The sequence below is a fragment of the Neophocaena asiaeorientalis genome, unplaced genomic scaffold, assembly GCF_003031525.2.
Source record: "Neophocaena asiaeorientalis asiaeorientalis breed wild unplaced genomic scaffold, Neophocaena_asiaeorientalis_V1.1 scaffold630, whole genome shotgun sequence".
NCBI classification, from domain to species: Eukaryota; Metazoa; Chordata; class Mammalia; order Artiodactyla; family Phocoenidae; genus Neophocaena; species Neophocaena asiaeorientalis.
Genome location: NW_020171813.1, coordinates 595,135 through 615,599, shown reverse-complemented (window position 1 = coordinate 615,599; position 20,465 = coordinate 595,135). Strand labels below are relative to the sequence as shown.

At 39.5% G+C, this 20,465-nt stretch overlaps 1 protein-coding gene across 1 annotated transcript in view; it reads left to right on the top strand.

The window, feature by feature from the left end:
* Nucleotides 1-3,079: 3,079 nt before the first annotated feature.
* CPNE4 (copine 4) overlaps nucleotides 3,080-20,465 on the top strand; it is a 407,444-nt gene continuing 390,058 nt past the window's right edge. The window contains exon 1 of the mRNA XM_024734696.1: nucleotides 3,080-3,259. Coding sequence (XP_024590464.1) covers nucleotides 3,080-3,259 — 180 coding nt within the window. The remainder of the gene's footprint in view (nucleotides 3,260-20,465) is intronic.

Below are 20,465 nucleotides of genomic sequence, written 5' to 3'. Positions count from 1 at the left end.
ATTACAATAATAGTAGCTCTACTTTTGAAGCATCTACTGTATACCTGGCATTGTGCTAAGCACTTTACATGTATTATTTCATCTGCCCTTCGTAGCAACTCTTCAAGGTAGGTATTATTACAAGAGAGGTTAAGAACCCTGTTCAAGGTTACATAGTGAGTGAAGGAGCCAGGATTTGACCCTGGAAGGAACTGTATGTCTCCTTGACAGTCTTTTTTCCATTACATCCCACAATTAATACTTGGCATTAGAGCAGGTGTTCCATTCTATAGGCAAGCTTGTGTTATACAGAAAGGAGCCAGTGGGTCCTGGATGAAAGGAGCCAGCCTGAAAAGCCTCCCATCTCTGTGACATTCTGCAAAAGGCTATGCAGACAGTAAAAAGATCTGTGGTTGCCAGGAGTTAGGGAGAGATGAATAAGTGGAGCATAGAGGATTGTTAGGATGGTGAAACTACTCTGTATGGTACTGTAATGGGGGGTACACGTTATTATACATTTGTCCAAAGTCATGAAATGTGCAACCCCAAGAGTGGACCCTGATGTGAACTATGGACTTTGGGTGATTATGATGAGTCAGTGGAGGTTCACCGATTGTAACGAAGGTAATGGAGGAGGAAGGTGGCATATGGGATATCTCTGAACATTCCTCTGAATTTTGCTATGAACCTAAAATAGAAAATAGTCCTTAAGAAAAAGAGAGAGAGAGAAAGGGGATGGACATGGCCATGAGCCTGTAAGGATAAGGCCAGTTAGAAGGGGTAGCAATGCCTCCCAGAGATAGGAGAGGCCACTCAGAACTCAGAAGAGCAGTGTGGATCCAAGGAGCCAACTAATGCTTTGGGAAAGCAGAACTCAGGAAGGATAAGCTGTTCTTATCAAAAAGTTGATAGAGAGTTCACAACATTTTTTCCAACACTGCCTGATACAAAACCATCCTCCTACTAGTCTATTCCTTCTCTGTGCACTTTTTTATAAACTGAAGTTCACATATGCTCTGCCTTCTATTTTGCTCTACTGATTGGTCTGCTCACAATATGTAAAAATAGAGGAACCATCATTATTAAGCTGTACACTTATGATTTGTGCATTTTCTATATATGAATAAAATTTGTTTAAAAATAGAAAGAATGATTCTGCATGGAGGTTGAAATAAATCAAGGATATTGTCATATCCGCTGTTACTTTGTAGATTCAAACAATTCTCCAGCCAACGTTTTACATATGGTAAAAAATAGCATGGGCTAAAAGATAGAAAACTGGCATTTCAGTATTAGCTCTTCCATTAGAATAACTGTGTGACACGGGCAAGGTTCCAATCCCCTCTCAGCTTGGATTTTCTTGTATGTAAGAAAACAAATGTCCCAAAATCCCTATTAATATTCAGTATGATAGAGGATAGAGCAACTCTCACCCTCAGACTAATCCCACAGCACATATTGAAAGAGAATCCCAACTCCTTCCAACTGCAAACTCCCCTTACCTGATATTTTAGAGCAGAGACTGGGAAACATTTTCTGAAGAGGCCAGAGAGTAGATATTTCAGGCTTTGCAGGCCATGCAGCCTCTGTTGCAAATACTCTGGGCTGCAATCTATTAAGGCAACCACACACAATATGTAAATGTATGACCAGGCCTGTGTTCCAACAAAACTTTATGTATCAAAGCAGGTGACAAGCCAGACTGGGCACACCGGCCATAGTTTGCCCACTTCTGTTCTAGGAGATAAATTTCTGGTATTCAGTGCAACTTCCCTTCAGCATATATAGGGAAAAACATGTGTTCATAATAATTAAATAAATAGGGAACTAGAGAGTTGGAATGTGGAAGGGAGGGAGGGCAGAGAGCCTTGTGATGGAGCATTGGGAGAGAAAATTCCAGTGACATCTGCCATGAGGGAGGGTCATTGTCAGGTTGGAAAATGTTGCCTTTGGCATGGAGCTAGCTGCTAAGTTTGGAGAGACCAGCTGGTGTGTGTGTGTGTGTGTGTGTGTGTGTGTGTGTGTGTGTTTAAGAGGTTATGGTGTACTCAAACCTAGCATGGTGCCAGATACCAAGGGGACTCGCTGAATATTTGTGGAAGAAGGGAAGGGAGAAGGATGGATTATCCTCATTTTATAGATGAAGAAATTCCACTGTGGGACACCAATGCTGTTTCTCATAGGGAATCTACAGGGAAACAGAATATCATGAGAAGGATATTGATTTCACCCCTGAGAGGCTCTGTTGATGTCCTTACAGGCCCAGCCCTCCTCTGAGAAGGAGAGCGTTGGAGGGTTCTGGGAGTTCCCTGTAGCCCTGGGCCTTGGTGATGCAAAGTGTCATTGAAAGGTGACCATGTGAGGACAGGAAGGAGGCCTGCAGTATTTACTTGTGGCTGCTGTTTCCATGGTTTAGGCTTTGTGCTCTCCTTCAAATGGTCACAGTCACATTTCTGACATGGTAGCAGGAACAGGGAAGGGAAAGGAGAGAATGGACTAATGCACTTGAGGCAGGAGATCAGATGCTGGGTCTCTCTTGGACTTGGTTTGCTGAAGGCATCTTGAGAAACGGAGCCAGGGTTTGGGGAAGGGAAATTTGGACTGTTTCTTCAGGTCAGACAATGTCCTTCTCTGTGCCATCACACAGAAGGAAAAGAAGAGCTGGATTTGGGAGGAATCTGAACAACTTGGAATGTGACTAAACTGATTAACCAACAACTCTGTAAAATTTCACGCAAGCCATGCACTTAATATAGAACTGGATTACAGTTTGCAGTCTGTTGCACTAATTCGTTAATATTATTTCACAGACTAAAAATTTTACTATGCAAATGTATGCAAATCATATAAGAAAATAGTGTTCTTAGCCAAGTGCATTAGCACCTATTGGGTATTTTGGTTGTTTTTTCTTTTGGTTTTGTTTGTTTGTTTGTTTCACTGGAACTCTGACCCTGCTGTGGAAAGCTAGATAATTAATATATTCAGTACTCGATAGTGTGTGTTGAACATTTTCCTGAAGGGTGACTGGGAAGCTTTTTCCTTTGAAAAATACTGTGGTGATTGGCATCTATTTTTTCCTCTTTTTCTTGCCTAAAACAGAATGAAGAAGATGAGCAACATTTATGAGTCAGCTGCCAATACACTGGGAATCTTTAACAGCCCCTGCCTGACCAAAGTTGAGCTGCGTGTGGCATGCAAAGGCATTTCCGACAGAGATGCCCTTTCCAAACCAGACCCCTGTGTCATCCTCAAGATGCAGTCCCACGGGCAGTGGTTCGAGGTAGGCATGTCCAGTGAAATGAACAGAAGCATGGCGGGAGGAGTGATTTGAAAATATTTTGGCATTTCCTGTCTTCAGGTCATTTATTTTGGTGAGATGGAAAATTCTAGAAATGAATATGATCACATTTCTGTTTATATCATGATTTTTATTTATTTAAACAATTTTTATATTATATTGGAGTATAGTTGATTAACAATGTTGTGATAGTTTCAGATGCACAGCAAAGTGATTCAGTTATATATATACATGTATCTATTCTTTTCCAAATTCTTTTCCCACTTATGTTATTACAGAATATTGAGCAGAGGTCCCTGTGCTATATAGTAGGTCCTTGTTGGTTATCTGTTTTAAATATAGCAGTGTGTACATATCAATCTCAAACTACCAGTCTATCCTGCCCCCATACCCTTTCCCGTGCTAATCATAAGTTTATTCTCTAAGTCTGTGAGTCTGTTTCTGTTTGTAAATAAGTTCATTTATATAATTTTTTTTGATTCCACATGAGTGATATCACGTGATATTTGTCTTTCTCTGTCTGACTTACTTCACTTAGTATAATAATCTCCAGGTCCATCCATATTGCTGCAAATGGCATTAATTAATTATTTTTAATGGCTGAGTAATATTCCATTGTATATATGTACCACATCTTCTTTATCCATTCATCTGTCGATGGACATCAACATCCATATTGTGATGTTTTAATACTGTGGATATTTTGACATTTACCCTTAATTTGTGTGCTCATTTTAGACATAGTAGCTCCTGGGGATGGGCAACAGGGACTGCCTTACAGGGGCCACATCACACATTTATTTTTTGGAGTGAAAACTTAATATTAGCTAAACTTTTTTGGGTGCTTATCAAGTGTCAGGTGCTGTTCTAAGTGCTTTATGTAAAATAACTAACTTTGTCCATATAACAATCCTATGGGGAAACAGGTGAGGAAACAAAGATTAGGTAAGTGGAAAATCTAATATTTCCCAGTCAAGCTCCAGGGCCTGAGATCTTTATTGCTATTTTATACTTATGGTGGCCATTGGTGTGGTCTTTGGTGGTTTGTGTGGCAATATTGCATGTTGAATTCTGAAGTTGGGTTCTGTTTGTTTATTTAAAAGTTGAAACAAATTGGATGAGGACTGTTTTTAAGTTTTGGGTTGTTTTGTTGTTGTTGTTTTTAATTTTTGTTCTTGGTACGTGGTCTAAGTTAGCAATGTTTTAAAATATCTGGTCTCAGGTGGAAGGCAGGAGAGGAAGGAACAGGGGGTGCAGCCAAGGAAGCAGTTGTTATTGTCTCTAAGGGAACCAGATGCCCAGTGGAATTTGGGTGAGGGGTTTGAATCCATACTGAGTAGATCAAGTGTAGACAAATACCTTGTTTGGATCCCTGAGGATAGACTTGAGTCCTTCTTCCATCTGTTTGCAAGGAGCTGACAGGTGCTCCTCTAGGGGCCAACATCTTCACTCCACAGCAGGAAGAAGGCTCAGAAGACCTCACAGGTAGCATGTTTACTTACCTGTACATATGTGATAAAAGCCACTTCTCTGAAAGGGTGGTTTGATAGAAGTTGGTAAGCAGAAGAAATTCAGGTGAGAAGGCAACATAACACGCATGAGGGGATGAATGACAGATGGCAGATAGGGGATCTTCATTTAACTTCCAGCTCATCCAGGTCTTATATTATAAATATAAAACAGCATTCACAGACATCTTAATGTGTAATGTCTTTTTTTTCCCTTCTAAATATTCTCCATGACTTTGTTGGTGGGCTTTACTGTCTTTTAGTTTTTGTTTAACAAAACTAAATGGAATATCTACATTAGGATAATAGGACCGTCTTGGATAATTAGAGAAAAAGACTTCATCTCCTGAGACCCCCCCTTACATAATTTATTTATTATTTGTATATATTTCTTTTCAGTCTTTTCCTTCTGGCATTCATATTCTTACATGATACTTATCATGCACATAAAATTTTCTTTCCTGATTTTATTACTTAGTAGTATATGTTTTTTCCATATTGTTATAATATTCATAATTATAATTTTTAAGACTGCATAATATCCCATCAAGCAGATTTATTTGATCATTTTCCTATTTTTTTCACTTTGAAGTTGCTTTCAAAACTACCCTATTTTGGGCTTCCCTGGTGGTGCAGTGGTTGAGAGTCTGCCTGCTGATGCAGGGGACACGGGTTCGTGTCCCGGTCCAGAAAGATCTCACATGCCACGGAGCGGCTGGGCCCGTGAGCCATGGATGCTAAAGCCTACGTGTCCGGAGCCTGTGCTCCGCAACAGGAGAGGCCACAACAGTGAGAGGCCCGTGTACCACAAAAAAAAAAAAACACACAAAAAACTACCCTATTTTAAATAATGCTGCAGTAAACATCTTTGAGCATAAGGCTTTTCCCTTCTTTTTGGATGAGTTCCTAGGAGATAGTCTGTCAAAGTGGAACTAGTGGAACAAAGGATGGGACACTTTGGGGGCTTTTGATACATTTGCCAAATTGCTTTTCCAAAGTGCTTTTCTACAGAGTTACTTAAAGTCTGTTTGCCCACAGCTACCAGCCTGCAAACATTTTGTTACCAGTGCACAATGAGATAAGAAGTTTGTGCCACATTGTAAACTGATTCACTGCTTCCTTCATCTAGAAAGTCTTACTCTTTAAAAGTAGTGTCAGCTGAACTTCCAGCATGCTTAGTGATATGACTGATTTATACTGTGGAACTTTGAGAAGCACTTCTCTAATAAATTTTAACCTTAAGACTGTACATTTAGGATATAGTTTGGAAAACAGAGCCCACACCATGTAGCTAATAGAAAAGATTTTATTCAATAACTAATAACAAAGGAGTTGGGAATCTTGAGAAACTAAGTAGGAACTGTGAGGAAACCCAGAGATTAACAACGGGAAGCTGCTACTTGACTTAGAGTAGAGCAGTGATATACTGAAGCTAGCTTGTAGAGGCTTGAGAGAGTCAATTGTTAAATCTTCAGGAATTTTGCTAGCCTGGGTATAAGTATTTACACCACAGACATTGGCAAACGTTTCAAATCAGAACTTTCTCCCCACCAAGAGAACCGGTTGCTAAGCATTTACCAGCACACCACTGGGAGAGAAGGACAAAAGGAGGTGTTAGTACCAGCTGGACCATCGAGCAGAAGCTAGATCTGTGGAAGGAGGGCCTATCTAATGGTAGCCAGCAAGGTAGAGGAGATGCAGGTAATGCTGGAAACGTTGCCTGAAAGGGAGATGAGGAAGGGGTTGTCATCTTAGGTCTCCCATCCATGCCTTCCAGTGACCACACCCCTGGTGGAAGCCAGTTGGCAAGGTTCCAGGGAAGAGTCCAGAACACACTTGAAAGCACAGAGGTAACTGACAAGCACATAGACCTTCTGACAACTCACAGTAACTGGGAGAATCATGTACTCAGTCATGAAGTAGTGCATATTTATTTAGTGCTAACACCTACTTTTTGGTGCAAGTTCAGTGCGTGGTCCTGTGCTCAAAGTGAGAAGCACCTGACAGTCTATTTAAACCACACACCTACTACCTTCTATGTTTAGTTAAAACTGGCAAACATGGCCATTGCCCTGGGACATAACTGATGCACATTTTCCTGTATCTGTCCCTTAGAACATGTCTGGAATTACAGAGAGATTTCTATGTGCAGAATTACAGAATTCAGAGAAAACAATGCAGAAGAGGATTCATGCCCGCTGTGTCAGTTCCTGAGTGTCTTTGTTATGTGAAATCTGGTAAATGACTAAGTGAAGAAAAAAGAAAAACCTGAGAGGCTAAACTGATTTGCATAATAAAGAGATTGTTGGGGGTGTAAGGATGAGAGAGATAAACAAGGTGAGCTTCTTTTTCAGAGTTTTGAAGTTTGGCAAAAGAGCCTCTCTAGAGATCAGCACTGTCCACTAGAACTCCCTACAGTGATGGACATGTTCTCTGCCTGTGCTGGCCAGTAGGTAGTCGACAACCAGAGGTGGCCACTGAGCAGTTGAAAGGTGGACTGTAAAACTGAGGAATGGAAAAGTTTAATTATTGAATTTTAATTAATTAGAGGGTAAATAAGTAGCTGGTGTGATTTCGGAGTCTCCATGGGTGGTACAGAATTTGGCTGGGTGGGGAAAAGAGGAAAGGGAGTTTGTTAACACATTACTACCATAGGCTGTTGCTTTTACAGCTGAACCTCTTTTGGGGAAGACATACCTAGAGATTGATATTTCTTTGTTATTAATTGTGATTTCTGGCCTGTGCATTTTGTTGTTGTTCTTGTTTGTTTTTTTGTTTTTATCTTTTTTTTTAAACATCTTTATTGGCATATAATAGCTTTACAATGGTGTGTTAGCTTCTGCTGTATAACAAAGTGAATCAGCTATATGTATACCTGTGTCACCATATCCCCTCCCTCTTGCGTCTCCCTCCCACCTTCCCTATCCCACCCCATTAAGTGGTCACAAAGCATTGAGCTAATCTCCCTGTGCTATGCAGCTGCTTTCCACTAGCTAGCTATACATTTGGTAGTGTATATATGTCAATGCTACTCTCTCACTTCGTCCCAGTTTACCCTTCCTCCACCCCATGTCCTCAAGTCCATTCTCTACGTCGGAGTCTTTATTCCTGTCCTGGCCCTAGGTTCTTCAGAAACTTTTTTTTTTTTTTAGATACCATATACATGTGTTAGCATACGGTATTTGTTTTACTCTTTCTGATTATCTTCACTCTGTATGACAGTCTCTAGGTCCATCCACCTCACTGCAAATAACTCAATTTCATTTTCTTTTATGACTGAGTAATATTCCATTGTATATATAAGCCACCTCTCCTTTATCCATTCATCTGTCGATGGACACTTAGGTTGCTTCCATGTCCTGGCTATTGTAAATAGAGCTGCAATGAACATTGTGGTACATGACACTTTTTGAATTATGGTTTTCTCAGGGTATATGCCCAGTAGTGGGATTACTGGGTCATATGTAGTTCTATTTTTAGTTTTCTAAAGAACCTCCATACTGTTCTCCATAGGCGCTGTATCAATTTACATTCCCACCAACAGTGCAAGAGGGTTCCCTTTTCTCCACACTGTCTCCAGCATTTATTGTTTGTAGATTTTTTCATGATGGCCAATCTGACTGGTGTGAAGTGATACCTCATTGTAGTTTTGATTTGCATTTCTCTAATGATTAGTGATACCAAGTATCCTTTCATGTGTTTGTTGGCAATCTGTATATCTTCTTTGGAGAAATGTCTATTTAGGTCTTCTGCCCATTTTTGAATTGGGTTTTTTGTGTTTTTGATATTGAGCTTCATGAGCTGCTTGTATATTTTGGAGATTAATCCTCTGTCAGTTGCTTCATTTGCAAATATTTTCTCCTATTCTGAGGGTTGTCTTTTCATCTTGTTTATAGTTTCCTTTGCTGTGCAAAAGCTTTTAAGTTTCATTAGGTCCCACTTATTTATTTTTGTTTTTATTTCCATTCCTCTAGGAGGTGGGTCAAAAAGGATCTTGCTGTGATTTATGTCCTAGAGTGTTCTGCCTGTGTTTTCCTCTATGAGTTTTATACTGTGTGGCCTTACATTTAGGTCTTTAATCCATTTTGAGTTTATTTTTGTGTATGGTGTTAGGGAGTGTTCTAATTTCATTCTTTTACATGTAGCTGTCCAGTTTTCCCAACACCACTTATTGAAGAGGCTGTCATTTTCTCCATTGTATATTTTTCCCTCCTTCATCAAAGATAAGGTGACCATATGTGCATGGGTTTATTTCTGGGCTTTCTATCCTCTTGCATTGATCTATATTTCTGTTTTTGTGCTAGTACAATACTGTCTTCATTACTGTAGCTTTGTAGTATAATCTGAAGTCAGGGAGCCTGATTCCTCCAGCTCTGTTTTTCTTTCTTAAGATTGCTTTGGCTATTTGGGGTCTTTTGTGTTTCCATACAAATTGTGAACATTTTTGTTCTAGGTCTGTAGAAAATGCTATTGGTAGTCTGATAAGGATTGCATTGAATCTGTAGATTGCTCTGGATAGTATAGTCATTTCCACATTGTTGATTCTTCTAATGTATGAACATGGTATATCTCTCCATCTGTTTGTATCTTCTTTAATTTCTTTCATCAATGTCTTATAGTTTTCTGCATACAGGTCTTTTGTCTCCTTAGATAGGTTTATTCATAGGTATTTTATTCTTTTTGTTGCAGTGGTAAATGGGAGTGTTCCCTTAATTTCTCCTTTAGATTTTTCATCATTAGTGTATAGGAATGCAAGAGATTTCTGTGCATTAATTTTCTATCCTGCTACTTTACCAAATTCATTGTTTAGCTCTAGTAGTTTTCTGGTAGCATCGTTAGGATTCTCTATGCATTGTATCATGTCGTCTGCAAGCAGTGATGCAGTTTTACATCTTCTTTTCCAATTTAGATTCCTTTTATTTCATTTCCTTCTCTGATTGCTGTGGGTAAAACTTCCAAAACTATGTTGAATAATAGTGGTGAGAGTGGGTAAGCTTGTCTTGTTCCTGATCTTAGTGGAAATGGTTTCAGTTTTTCACCATTGAGAATGATGCTGGCTGTGGGTTTGTCATATCTGACCTTTATTATGTGGGGTAAGTTCCCTCTGTGTCTACTTTCTGGAGGGTTTTTATCATAAATGGGTGTTGAATTTTGTCAAATCTTTTTCTGCACCTGTTGAGGTAATCATACGGCTTTTATCCTTCAGGTTGTTAATATGGTGTAGTACATTGATTGATTTGCATATATTGAAGAATCCTTGCATTCCTGGGATAAGCCCCACTTGATACTGGTGTATGATTCCTTTAATGTGCTGTTGGATTCTGTTTGCTAGTATTTAGTTGAGGATTTTTGCATCTATGTTCATCAGTGATATTGGCCCATAGTTTGCTTTTCTTGTGACATTTTGGTCTGGTTTTGGTATCAGGGTGATGGTGGCCTCATAGAATGAGGTCCTGGGCTTTTGTTCATTGGAAAATTTTTAATCACAGTTTCAATTTCATTGCTTGTAATTTGTCTGTTTATATTTTTTATTTCTCCCTGGTGCAGTCTTGGAAGGTTGTGCTTTTCTAAGGATTTGTCCATTTCTTCCAGGTTGTCCATTTTATTGACATATAGTTGCTTGTAGTAATCTCTCATAGTCCTTTGTATTTCTGCAGTGTCAGTTGTTACTTCTCCTTTTTCATTTCTAATTCTTTTGGTTTGAGTCTTCTCCCTTTTTTTCTTGATGGATTGGGCTAATGTTTTATCCATTTTGCTTATCTTCTCAAAGAACCAGGTTTTAGTTTTATTGATCTTTGTTATCATTTCCTTCATTGCTTTTTCATTTATTTCTGGTCTGATCTTTATGATTTCTTTGCTTCTGCTAACGTTGGGGTGTTTTTTTGTTCTATTTTCTCTAATTGCCTTAGGTTTAAAGTTAGGCTGTTTATTCGAGATATTTGTTGTTTCTTGAGGTAGGATTTCATTGCTATAAACTTCCCTTGTAGAACTGCTTTGCTGCATCCCATAGGCTTTGGGTCATCGTGTTTTCATTATCATTTGTTTCTAGGTAATTTTTGGTTTCCTCTTTGATTTCTTCAGTGATCTCTTGGTTGGCTATTAAGTAGTGTATTTTATAGCCTCCATGTGTTTGTATTTTTTACAGATTTTTCCCATAATTGTTATCTAGCCTGATAGCATTGTGATCAGAAAAGATACTTGATATGATTTCAATTTTCTTAAATTTACCAAGGCTTGATTTGTGACCGAAGATATGATCTCTCCTGGAGAATGTTCCATGAGCACTTGAGAAGAATCTGTATTCTGTTGTTTTCGGATGGAATGTCCTATAAATACCAATTAAGTCCATCATGTTTAATGTATCATTTAAAGCTTGTTTTTCCTTGTTTATTTTCATTTTGGATGATCTGTTCATTGGTGAAAGCTAGATGTTAAAGTCCCCTACTATTATTGTGTTACTGTCAATTTCCTCTTTTATGGTCGTTAGCTTTTGCCTTATGTATTGAGGTAGTCCTATGTTGGGTGCATAAATATTTACAATTATTATATTTTCTTCTTGGATTTATCCATTGATCATTAAGTAGTATCCTTCTTTGTCTGTTGTAATGGTCTTTATTTTAAAGTCTATTTTGTCTGATGAAAATTGCTACTCCAGCTTTCTTTTGGTTTCCATTTGCGTGGAATATCTTTTTCCATCCCCTCACTTTTAGTCTCTATGTGTCCCTAGGTCTGAAGTGGGTCTCTTGTACACAGCATATATATGGGTCTTGTTTTAGTATCCATTCAACCAGTCTATGTCTTTTGGTTGGACCATTTAATCCCTTTACATTTAAGGTAGTTATTGATATGCATGTTCCTATTACCATTTTCTTAGTTGTTTTGGGTTTGTTATTGTATATCTTTTCCTTCTCTTGAGTTTCCTGCCTAGAGAAGTTCCTTTAGCATTTGTTGTAGAGCTGGTTTGTTGGTGCTGAATTCTCTTAACTTTTGCTTGTCTGTAAAGGTTTTAATTTCTCCATCGAATCTGAATGAGATCCTTGCTGGGTAGAGTAATCTTGGTTGTAGGTTTTTCCTTTTCATCACTTTAAATATGTCCTGCGACTCCCTTCTAGTTTGCAGAGTTTCTGCTGAAAGATCAGCTATTAACCTTATAGGTATTCCCTTGTATGTTATTTGTTGCTTTTCCCTTGCTGCTTTTAATATTTTTCCTTTGTATTTAATTTTTAATAGTTTTTTAACATGTATGTTGGCGTGTTTCTTTGGATTTATCCTGTATGGGACTCTGTACTTCCTGGACTTGGGTGGCTATTTCCTTTCCCATGTTAGGGAAGTTTTCAACTGCAATCTCTTCAAATATTTTCTCAGTACCTTTTTTTTTTCTCTTCTTCTTCTGGGACCCTTATAATTCAAATGTTGTTATGTTTAATGTTGTCCCAGAGGTCTCTGAGACTGTCCTCAATTCTTTTCATTCTTTTTTCTTTATTCTGCTCTGTGGTAGTTATTTCTACTATTTTGTCTTCCAGATCACTTATCCGTTCCTCTGCCTCAGTTATTCTGCTCTTGACTCCTTCTAGGGAATTTTAAATTTCATTTATTGTATTGTTCATCATTGCTTGTTTGCTCTTTAGTTCTTCTAGGTCCTTGTTAAACAAATCTTGTATTTTCTCCATTCTGTTTCCAAGATTTTGGATCATCTTTACTATGATTACTCTGAATTTCCTCTTCATTTGTTTTGTCTGGTGTGTTTTTACCTTGCTCCTTCATCTGCTGTGTATTCCTCTGTCTCCTCATTTTGTTTAATCTCCTTTTCGCAGGCTGCAGGTTCATAATTCCCATTGTTTTTGGTCTGCCCTGAGTGGCTAAGGTTGGTTTAGTGTGTTTGTAGGCTTCCTGGTGGAGGGGACTGGTGCCTGTGTTCTGGTGGTTGAAACTGGATCTTGTCTTTCTGGTGGGCAGGATCGCATTCGGTGGTGTGTTTTGGGGTGTCTGTGAACTTATTATGATTTTAGGCAGCCTCTCTGCTAATGGGTGGGCTTGTGTTCCTGTCTTGGTAGTTGTTGGCAAAGGGTGTCCAGCACTGTATTTGCTGGTTGTTGAGTGGAGCTAGGTCTTAGTGTTGAAATGGAGATCTCTGTGAGAGCTTTCACTGTTTGATATTACGTGGGGCCAGGGGGTCTCTCATGGACCAATGTCCTGAACTCAACTCTCCCATCTCAGAGGCTCAGGCTTGACACCTGGCCGGAGCACCAAGCCTCTTTTGGGAAGTCTGAGGCCTTCTGGTAGCATTCAGTAGGTGTTCTGTAGGAGTTGTTCCACCTTTAGATGTATTTTTGATGTATTTGTGGGAAGGAAGGTGATCTCCACATTTTACTCCTCCACCATCTTGACGGTCCCTGCCAAAGCAATCTTTGTGGAAGTCCAGGAGTCCAGCAGAGAAGTTCCAGCACAGCCCTTTTGGGAAGTCTGAGGTCTTCTGCCAGCATTCACTATGTGTTCTGTAGGAGTTGTTCCATATGTAGATGTATTTCTGATGTATTTTTGAGGGGGAAGGTGATCTCCACGTCTTACTTCTGCCATGTTGAAGGTCCCCCTGTGCTTTTTGTAATAGCATTATGCCCCTGTTATGCCCTAGTTTACAGCTCAGGTTACTACTGTAATAATTATAACTACCTTCTGATGCCCAGCTCATATGCAGGGGCACTGCTTGCTTTTTAAATGGGCTGTAGCCTGTTTGCAGTGGAAGAGACCATTTGATTCCTAAAGTGTATCATAAAAATGTAAGGCTGATAGTTAGACTCAAAAGGACCTACAATCCGACCTTCTGTGCTGTTAATGATATTAAGAGTCAGTAAGAATACATAGTAGTTTGTGTCTCTTAATCCCTTTCCCTGATGTTTCCCCTTCCCGCTTCCATCTCCCCACTGGTAACCGCTAGCTTGTTCTCTGTATCTGTGAACCTGTTTTTGTTTTGCTATATACATTCCTTTGTTTTATTTTTTAGACTCCACATGTAAGTGATAACATACAGTATTTGTCTTTCTCTGACTTATTTCACTAAGCATAATTCTCTCTAGGTCCATCCATGTTATTGTAAATGGCAGAATTTCATTTTTTTTTATGCTAGGGTAGTATTTCTTTGTATATATATATATATACACCACATCCTTTTTATCCATTAAGGATATATGTACAGCACAGGGAGTTATAGTTATTATTTTTTAGTAACTTTAAATGGAGTATAACCTATCAAAATACTCAATCCCTTTGCTATAACCCTGAAACTAATCTAATATTGTAAATCAACTGTACTTCAAAAAAGGAGTTGATGAGGATAAATCTGTGTCTCTGAAATACTGGGAATCAATTGTTCTGAAATGTAGAACAGATTGTTGCTCTTTGCAGACCAGCAGGGTTTGGAGTGTATGTTTGAGGGCTGAGGAGATGGAGAGGATGCTTTTTGTTTCCTCTCAGAGTATAAAGATGAGATGATAAACCTTCTGGTAAATCTTTAATGACCATGATTGTAACTGTCAAAAAGGAAGGAAAGGAAAACTTGTAGCTTGGAAATGCATTCCCAGTGGAGAGTTTCAGACCTATCATTTAATTTCCCTAATTTAATTCATACCCATTTAAAAAATCCCCCTGTACCTGCTCCTGGCCATTTAATGGTGATAGTATATGGTACAGTTCAGTGTGCTGATAATTTAAAACACATTTTGTCTTCCAGTGAAGGCTGGAAATATTTCCCCCTGGCTTCTAGTGAGTGCTGATATTCACTAACTCCCAGGCACTAAACTTCATATGCAAGTGGAATAAATTAACACTTCTCAGGGATTCACAAGGCAAGAGCCCTTATGAACTGGAGCCTTTTATTCAGTTCCCTGGGCACCTGGATGCTCTCCATGAAGCAGAGCTACACTCCTGATACTGTGGCCCTTGGCAGAGATCTTGTAGATGGCAGAGTAATTGTTCTCATTGGAAAAAGCCAAATGACTGCCCACACTACTAGGATGTTGCCAATCACCTTTAATTCCAGTTTTCCATTTAATCTTAATACATAGTTATTGAGTTCCTCCATAGGAAGCTCTAAGTAATTCTCAGGATGAATTACCTTTGGATCAATTCCAGATGAAAACATGTCATGATGAATCACATGCTTTGGTGGATTGTTGGTAATAATAATTGTTAGTAATAATTAGTGTGGTTATATCTAACACATTAATTATCAGTGGATGTTAATGCAAGATTATTATTGTTTATAATAATAATGTATCCATATAATACTTTACATTCACAAAGCCCATCTACTTAAATTATTTCACTTACTTCTCATAATAACCCTGTAAAAAGGTGGCACAGACATTGAAATTAAACCTAGCACGTACTGAGTACTATGTAAAAGACATCTTTTGTGTCCTCAAAGACCTCAGAGTTTAGTAGAATGCAGCCCATCTCAGACCCAGAGGCCTGGAGCCATAGATGGTCATGTGAACTTGAGAAAGGGGGCTCAAATCAACATTCTAACTTAAACCTTTTCCTTTCCTTCAATGTGTGGTGGATAGACCATTTCAAGTGTGCCTTGGCTACCTATATATGGGGTGGAACTAAAAATCAATCATTCCTCCATCCCTCCACTATTCCCCATCTTCTCTCCCCACTCCCCATCTATACAGATGTAGTGTCTGGATACCATCTGATCCAGCATCCCTACTGGCAGTACATAGGAGAAATATGGGTCCATGGTGGTGGCCTTGCCCACTCCCAAAAGAGTGGACTATGAACTTTTTTCAGCAATTCTTTGTTGGCTAGAGGGCTCATGGAGGAGTTCTGTGGAACACGTTTCTTTCATGCTTGGGTAAATAGTGAGGCAGCATCCTTTTGTGTATGGAGCCAGGAGGACAGAGTCGAAAATAGCAGTTTCACCTATACCTGAGATTTTCAATTTCCTATTGCTCCAAAATGCTGGAATTTTATGAAAATGTGTCAGACAATATGAACATTTAGGTGATAACAAAATTAAGTAGCCATCTCTAATTGTTGATACCAGCTATGTATTTGTCGTTTTACATATTTTCCTTCTAATCCTCACAACTACCCTGCAATGCAGACTTTATTAACCAGGTAAGGAAACTGAGGCTTGGGCAGAATTAATAAATCACCAGGTCATACAACTAGTCAATAGTAAAGCTGGAATCTGGTTGATTCTAAAACCCATATTATCTCTATTTTACCAGAGGTCACGAATTTAAAGCTAAAGGCCTCTATCTAATTTCCAGACATAGTTTATCTGGCCTTCATATGTTTAAACAAGTTTTGTACTGGTTGACAAAACTTAAAGATCAGGGGATTTTTCATAAAACTCCAGATTTTTTCTTTTGCCAGGAAATCTGGCAACATGGAGCCTTTAGTTCTTGTACAGTGATGGTCAGCAGCTGCCCCTACCCAGAATCCAAGTGTGTCCTTGTGCTCACTCCTAGGCAGCCTCCTTCACTCACTGGAATGGCTCCAATGGCCCCTGGAGGTGTTTGAGTTCAGACCACGCTCCTGCAGTCCCTGGGCTGGGCCTCTGAAACATAGCTAACCTCTCAGTTGTGGACTCAGACAAGAGCTGAAAAATTAAGTCAATTAAAGCATTCCCTCTGGATATCACAAACAAGCTCCTTTCTCAAAAGATTTTCTGTTCACAGTTTGTTGACTGGCAGTGTTTGAGTGGCTAACACCAAGCATGATGGATGATAAAAAACAACAGTTTTCTTCAGTTGTTCACAAGGTTTCCACTGTGGTTTCACATCAAGCTCCCATTTGGGAAAACTTTGATGTTGGTTTCCACCTCCCCCTTAACATGTCCTAATGAGAATAATTTCTATTCTTAAAAAAAAAAAAGGAAGTTGATTTTGGTGATATTAGAAATCTTATCCTGAGCACTGAATAGAAAAGAAAACAAAATGAAATATTAGAACCAGAAAATGTTTCCTTCCTGCTGCTGGAAGTTACTTCCCCGTGACCAGAGACTGTGGTGCTATGATGCTCACTCCAAAAATGATGCACTTGGATGAAAGGGAAGATTACTGGATTGTGTAATATGTGATTAAGTAGCCTTCTTATCATTGAAATCTCCAAGTTGTCAATGTTATAATGTCTGAGAGCAGAATCACACAAGATAGGAAATTTGAGGCTACAAATGAGAAAAAGAAACAATTTGAACTGAAATCCTGTTTCCACTGCTTATTCTCTTGAGGGCCTGGAAGATGATTTATCAGCTGGAAGGATAATGTCAGGCCTCCTACAAAGAGGAGCTTCACTGTGATGTGGGCTTCACTGCCTCCTTAGCTTGAAGAACTGGCAAGGCACACTCTGGACACTCAGACTCAACAGTGGTTGCCATGGGTTTTTGTAATGTGTCTTGAGTACCATGTTGAGTGTTTGGAAGATGGAATACAGGCCAGAGAAAGAACGTGAGGAGGCATCTATGATTTAGAGCCCTCTGCCTCTAGCTCAATCCACCTGCAACATTTCAAAGGAGATATTTTCAACACCTTTTCTGGGCCCCGCTTTTTAATGTTTTTCTAGTCACTATTGATAATAATCATCTTAAAATTACCTTTCCTTTGTAATTTCAATCAATTTTATCTTTTTTTATTAAGTGTAGTTGTGGTTTATTAATAATGATACCTTAAATATATTGAGAGTAGGCATGCAGTGTATCAGGCACTCCTTAAGCACTTTATGTGTGTCATCATATGTAATTATCAAAACAGCCCTAAAAATTGTCCTATGTAGATATTTTATAAAGAGGCACAGAAGAATTAAGCAACTTGCTCAAGGGTCACACAAGTCAGTCGTAAGTGAAGGAGCTGTGACAAATTGAACCCAGTCTGTCTGACTGCAGACGGTGCTGCCAGGATCCATCACTGCCCGTCTCTGAGAATAATGCATCCCAGTCCCTGAGTGCTGTGTGCCGTGTGCTGAGTTTTTACATGCATATTCATAGAATTCTCATGACAGTGTTAGCAGATAGGAACTGTGATTACCCATTTTATAGGTGAGAAAACTGACACTCACATAGGAAATGTACATGTCAAAGCTCGCAAGACTAGTAAGAAGTGGTATTGGGACTTGAACTCAGATCTTCATGTCTCCAGTGCCCATGGAGGTAAAGTAACACCCACAACGCCACTAGTCTTTAAAATGAACATGTTTTTCCTCCTTAGAAAAGGCAAGAATTCATTTAAAACTGATTGCATTTATTTTTAATAGAAATTAAATTTGTTTGGGGGGTAATACTTAAAACATCCACCTCAACCCCAGTTTATATGGTTTCAGCCTGACCTCCTAGTGGTTCATGATGGTCCATGGCAGAGTGGTTCAGATCTCAGACTGTGGAGCCAGACTGCCCAGATTTAAGTCCTAACCCAGTCATTATTAGCTGTGCTAATAGGCAAATTACTCAGCCCTTTCTGTGCCTCAGTTTCCTCATCTATAAGATGGGTATCATATTGGTACTTTTCATATGGGGATGATTATGAGAATAAATGATTCAGCTCAGGTAGAGTGGTTAGGACAGTCATGAGGTACACCACACGTCAATGGTGTGACCTTGGAAAGCCTCCTAACCCCTCCAAGCCTCTCACACCACCTCCTTTCTAAACGGTTGTTGTTAGGATTGAATGATTGGCTGGCAGGATGGTGAGCATGCTGTTTCTATAGACTCTGGAATTGGACCACTTGGGTCATCTATGACCTTACACAGAAGCCTCACCTTCCCTGGCCCTGCGTTCTGTCCATCTGCTACATGGAGGTATCAATGAAACCTGCTCCATGGATTTACTATAAGGCTAAAACGAGATTATACCTAAGAATTCCTTAACAGAGTACCTGGGGCATAGTGAGTGCTTAATAGACATTAAATGTTATTATGCTTAAAAGATATAATGTGTGCAAAACTTATGTGGTTAGTACATTACCTAGGACCCCGTATGCAGAAGATGTTATCAGGTAATACGTTCATGAGGTGTGTTTAATGCCAGCAACAAGGTTTTGGTCTGCTGTCCAACCCAAGTATTCTTGGTCCCATTTGTCTGTGTTAAAATAAGAGAACTTTCAGTCAAAAATTTTGGCAGGTCTCTAAGTTTCCCCCAAGCCTCTGACTAGCTACTTTGATTGATCTGTTTTGGCTCTCCTGGTAGGGAATTATCCAAACCTCTTCCTCCCCTGCACTCCCTGCATTTTGAAGAAGACGAATAGGCTTGGAGCAATTTCACTTCACTTGTCCATGTTCTCTAATCTGTGGATGGGAATTAGAGAGGCCGTGCTGATAACCTTGCTTTTCCATCTTTGCTTCTGTACCACCATTAGCCAGCACTGTTTGGCAGTCTTAAGAGAAGTGACAAGAAAATTCTCCCTTCTGGAAACTCCAGATGTTCTTGGGGTCAGTTTACAGGCTAATTAAATATTTTATCTTGATTCAAGCTCAGGAAAGTTCAACTGCCTATCTTGGCTAGTCTGTTTTCAAATACTTGATATTTCAAGAACCTCTTCCCATCTGAGAATTCAGTCTTAGATATTTTCTTCTTGAGTGTGAAGACTAGTTCTTCTTGTTAAAAGATTACAGTTTGGGAACTGTGTGTAGAAGCAAGAAAATTTGTTACCTTTTAAACACCCCCTTTGAATTCCAACCTTTTCAGAACAACTTCTGAGGAACTGGGATTTTTGGGAGGATAGCCTATGTAAGCCTGTCCATCTTGAAGATTTGCTTTTCCAGCTCCAGTTACTACCATTGCATAACAATCACCCTAAAATTTAGCAGCTTAAAACAACCATTTTATTAATCTCATGTACTCTGTGACCTCAGACAGGGCACAGTGGGCCTGGCTTACCCCTGATTCACAGGGTCCAGGGCCTCAGCTGGGAAGACTAGAGGACTGGCAGGATTTGAGGCTGGGGTTCAAATCATCGGAAGGTCCTTCAGTCTCATGTCAGGCTGGGACTTCCGACTAGAGCATCTTCATGTGGCCTTCCATGCATGGTGGTCTCAGGGCAATAAGAAGAGTGTCGAATCTTTGCCATCCAGTTAAGCCATGGACGATAAAAGTTGAAGTCTCTCTTCTGGTTCTAGACACTGTTTTAAGAATAATGCATAAATGCTACCACGACTAGATAAGAAGAAGAAGAAAAGGAATAAATAAGAGCAACTTGTATCTGCATAGCCCTTCCACAATTCTTTTCATAGCTTCCTCACAACTTATGAAAGTCAGTACTATTATTTTTACTGCCAATCTGCAGGTGAGAACCTGAGATTCAGAGATGTCATAATAACATTTCCAAGGTCATATAGTCAATATATGTGGTACCTGTGCTCTAAAATCCTCAGACTTCCAAGTTTGGGATCCTTTGGTTGCATCATGAATCCTCTCCCACTGATGTTCATGATTCTAACCCTGCCCCTTTCTGAGAAACCAGTACACCCATGGCTGTGGGAACCACTTGAGCCCACACACAACTCTCTCCATCCCTTTGCTTACTTGATCCCTTTCTTGCCCACTCCCTACCTCCTGCCTTGAAATTTTCCCAACCACATTTTCCAATCCTCATAAGTATTCTCCACAGTAATTTGCTGGCAAGAGACCCATAGGTGAGTTTATTCCATGGGTGAGTCATGATTCACCTACCAGCCCACTAAT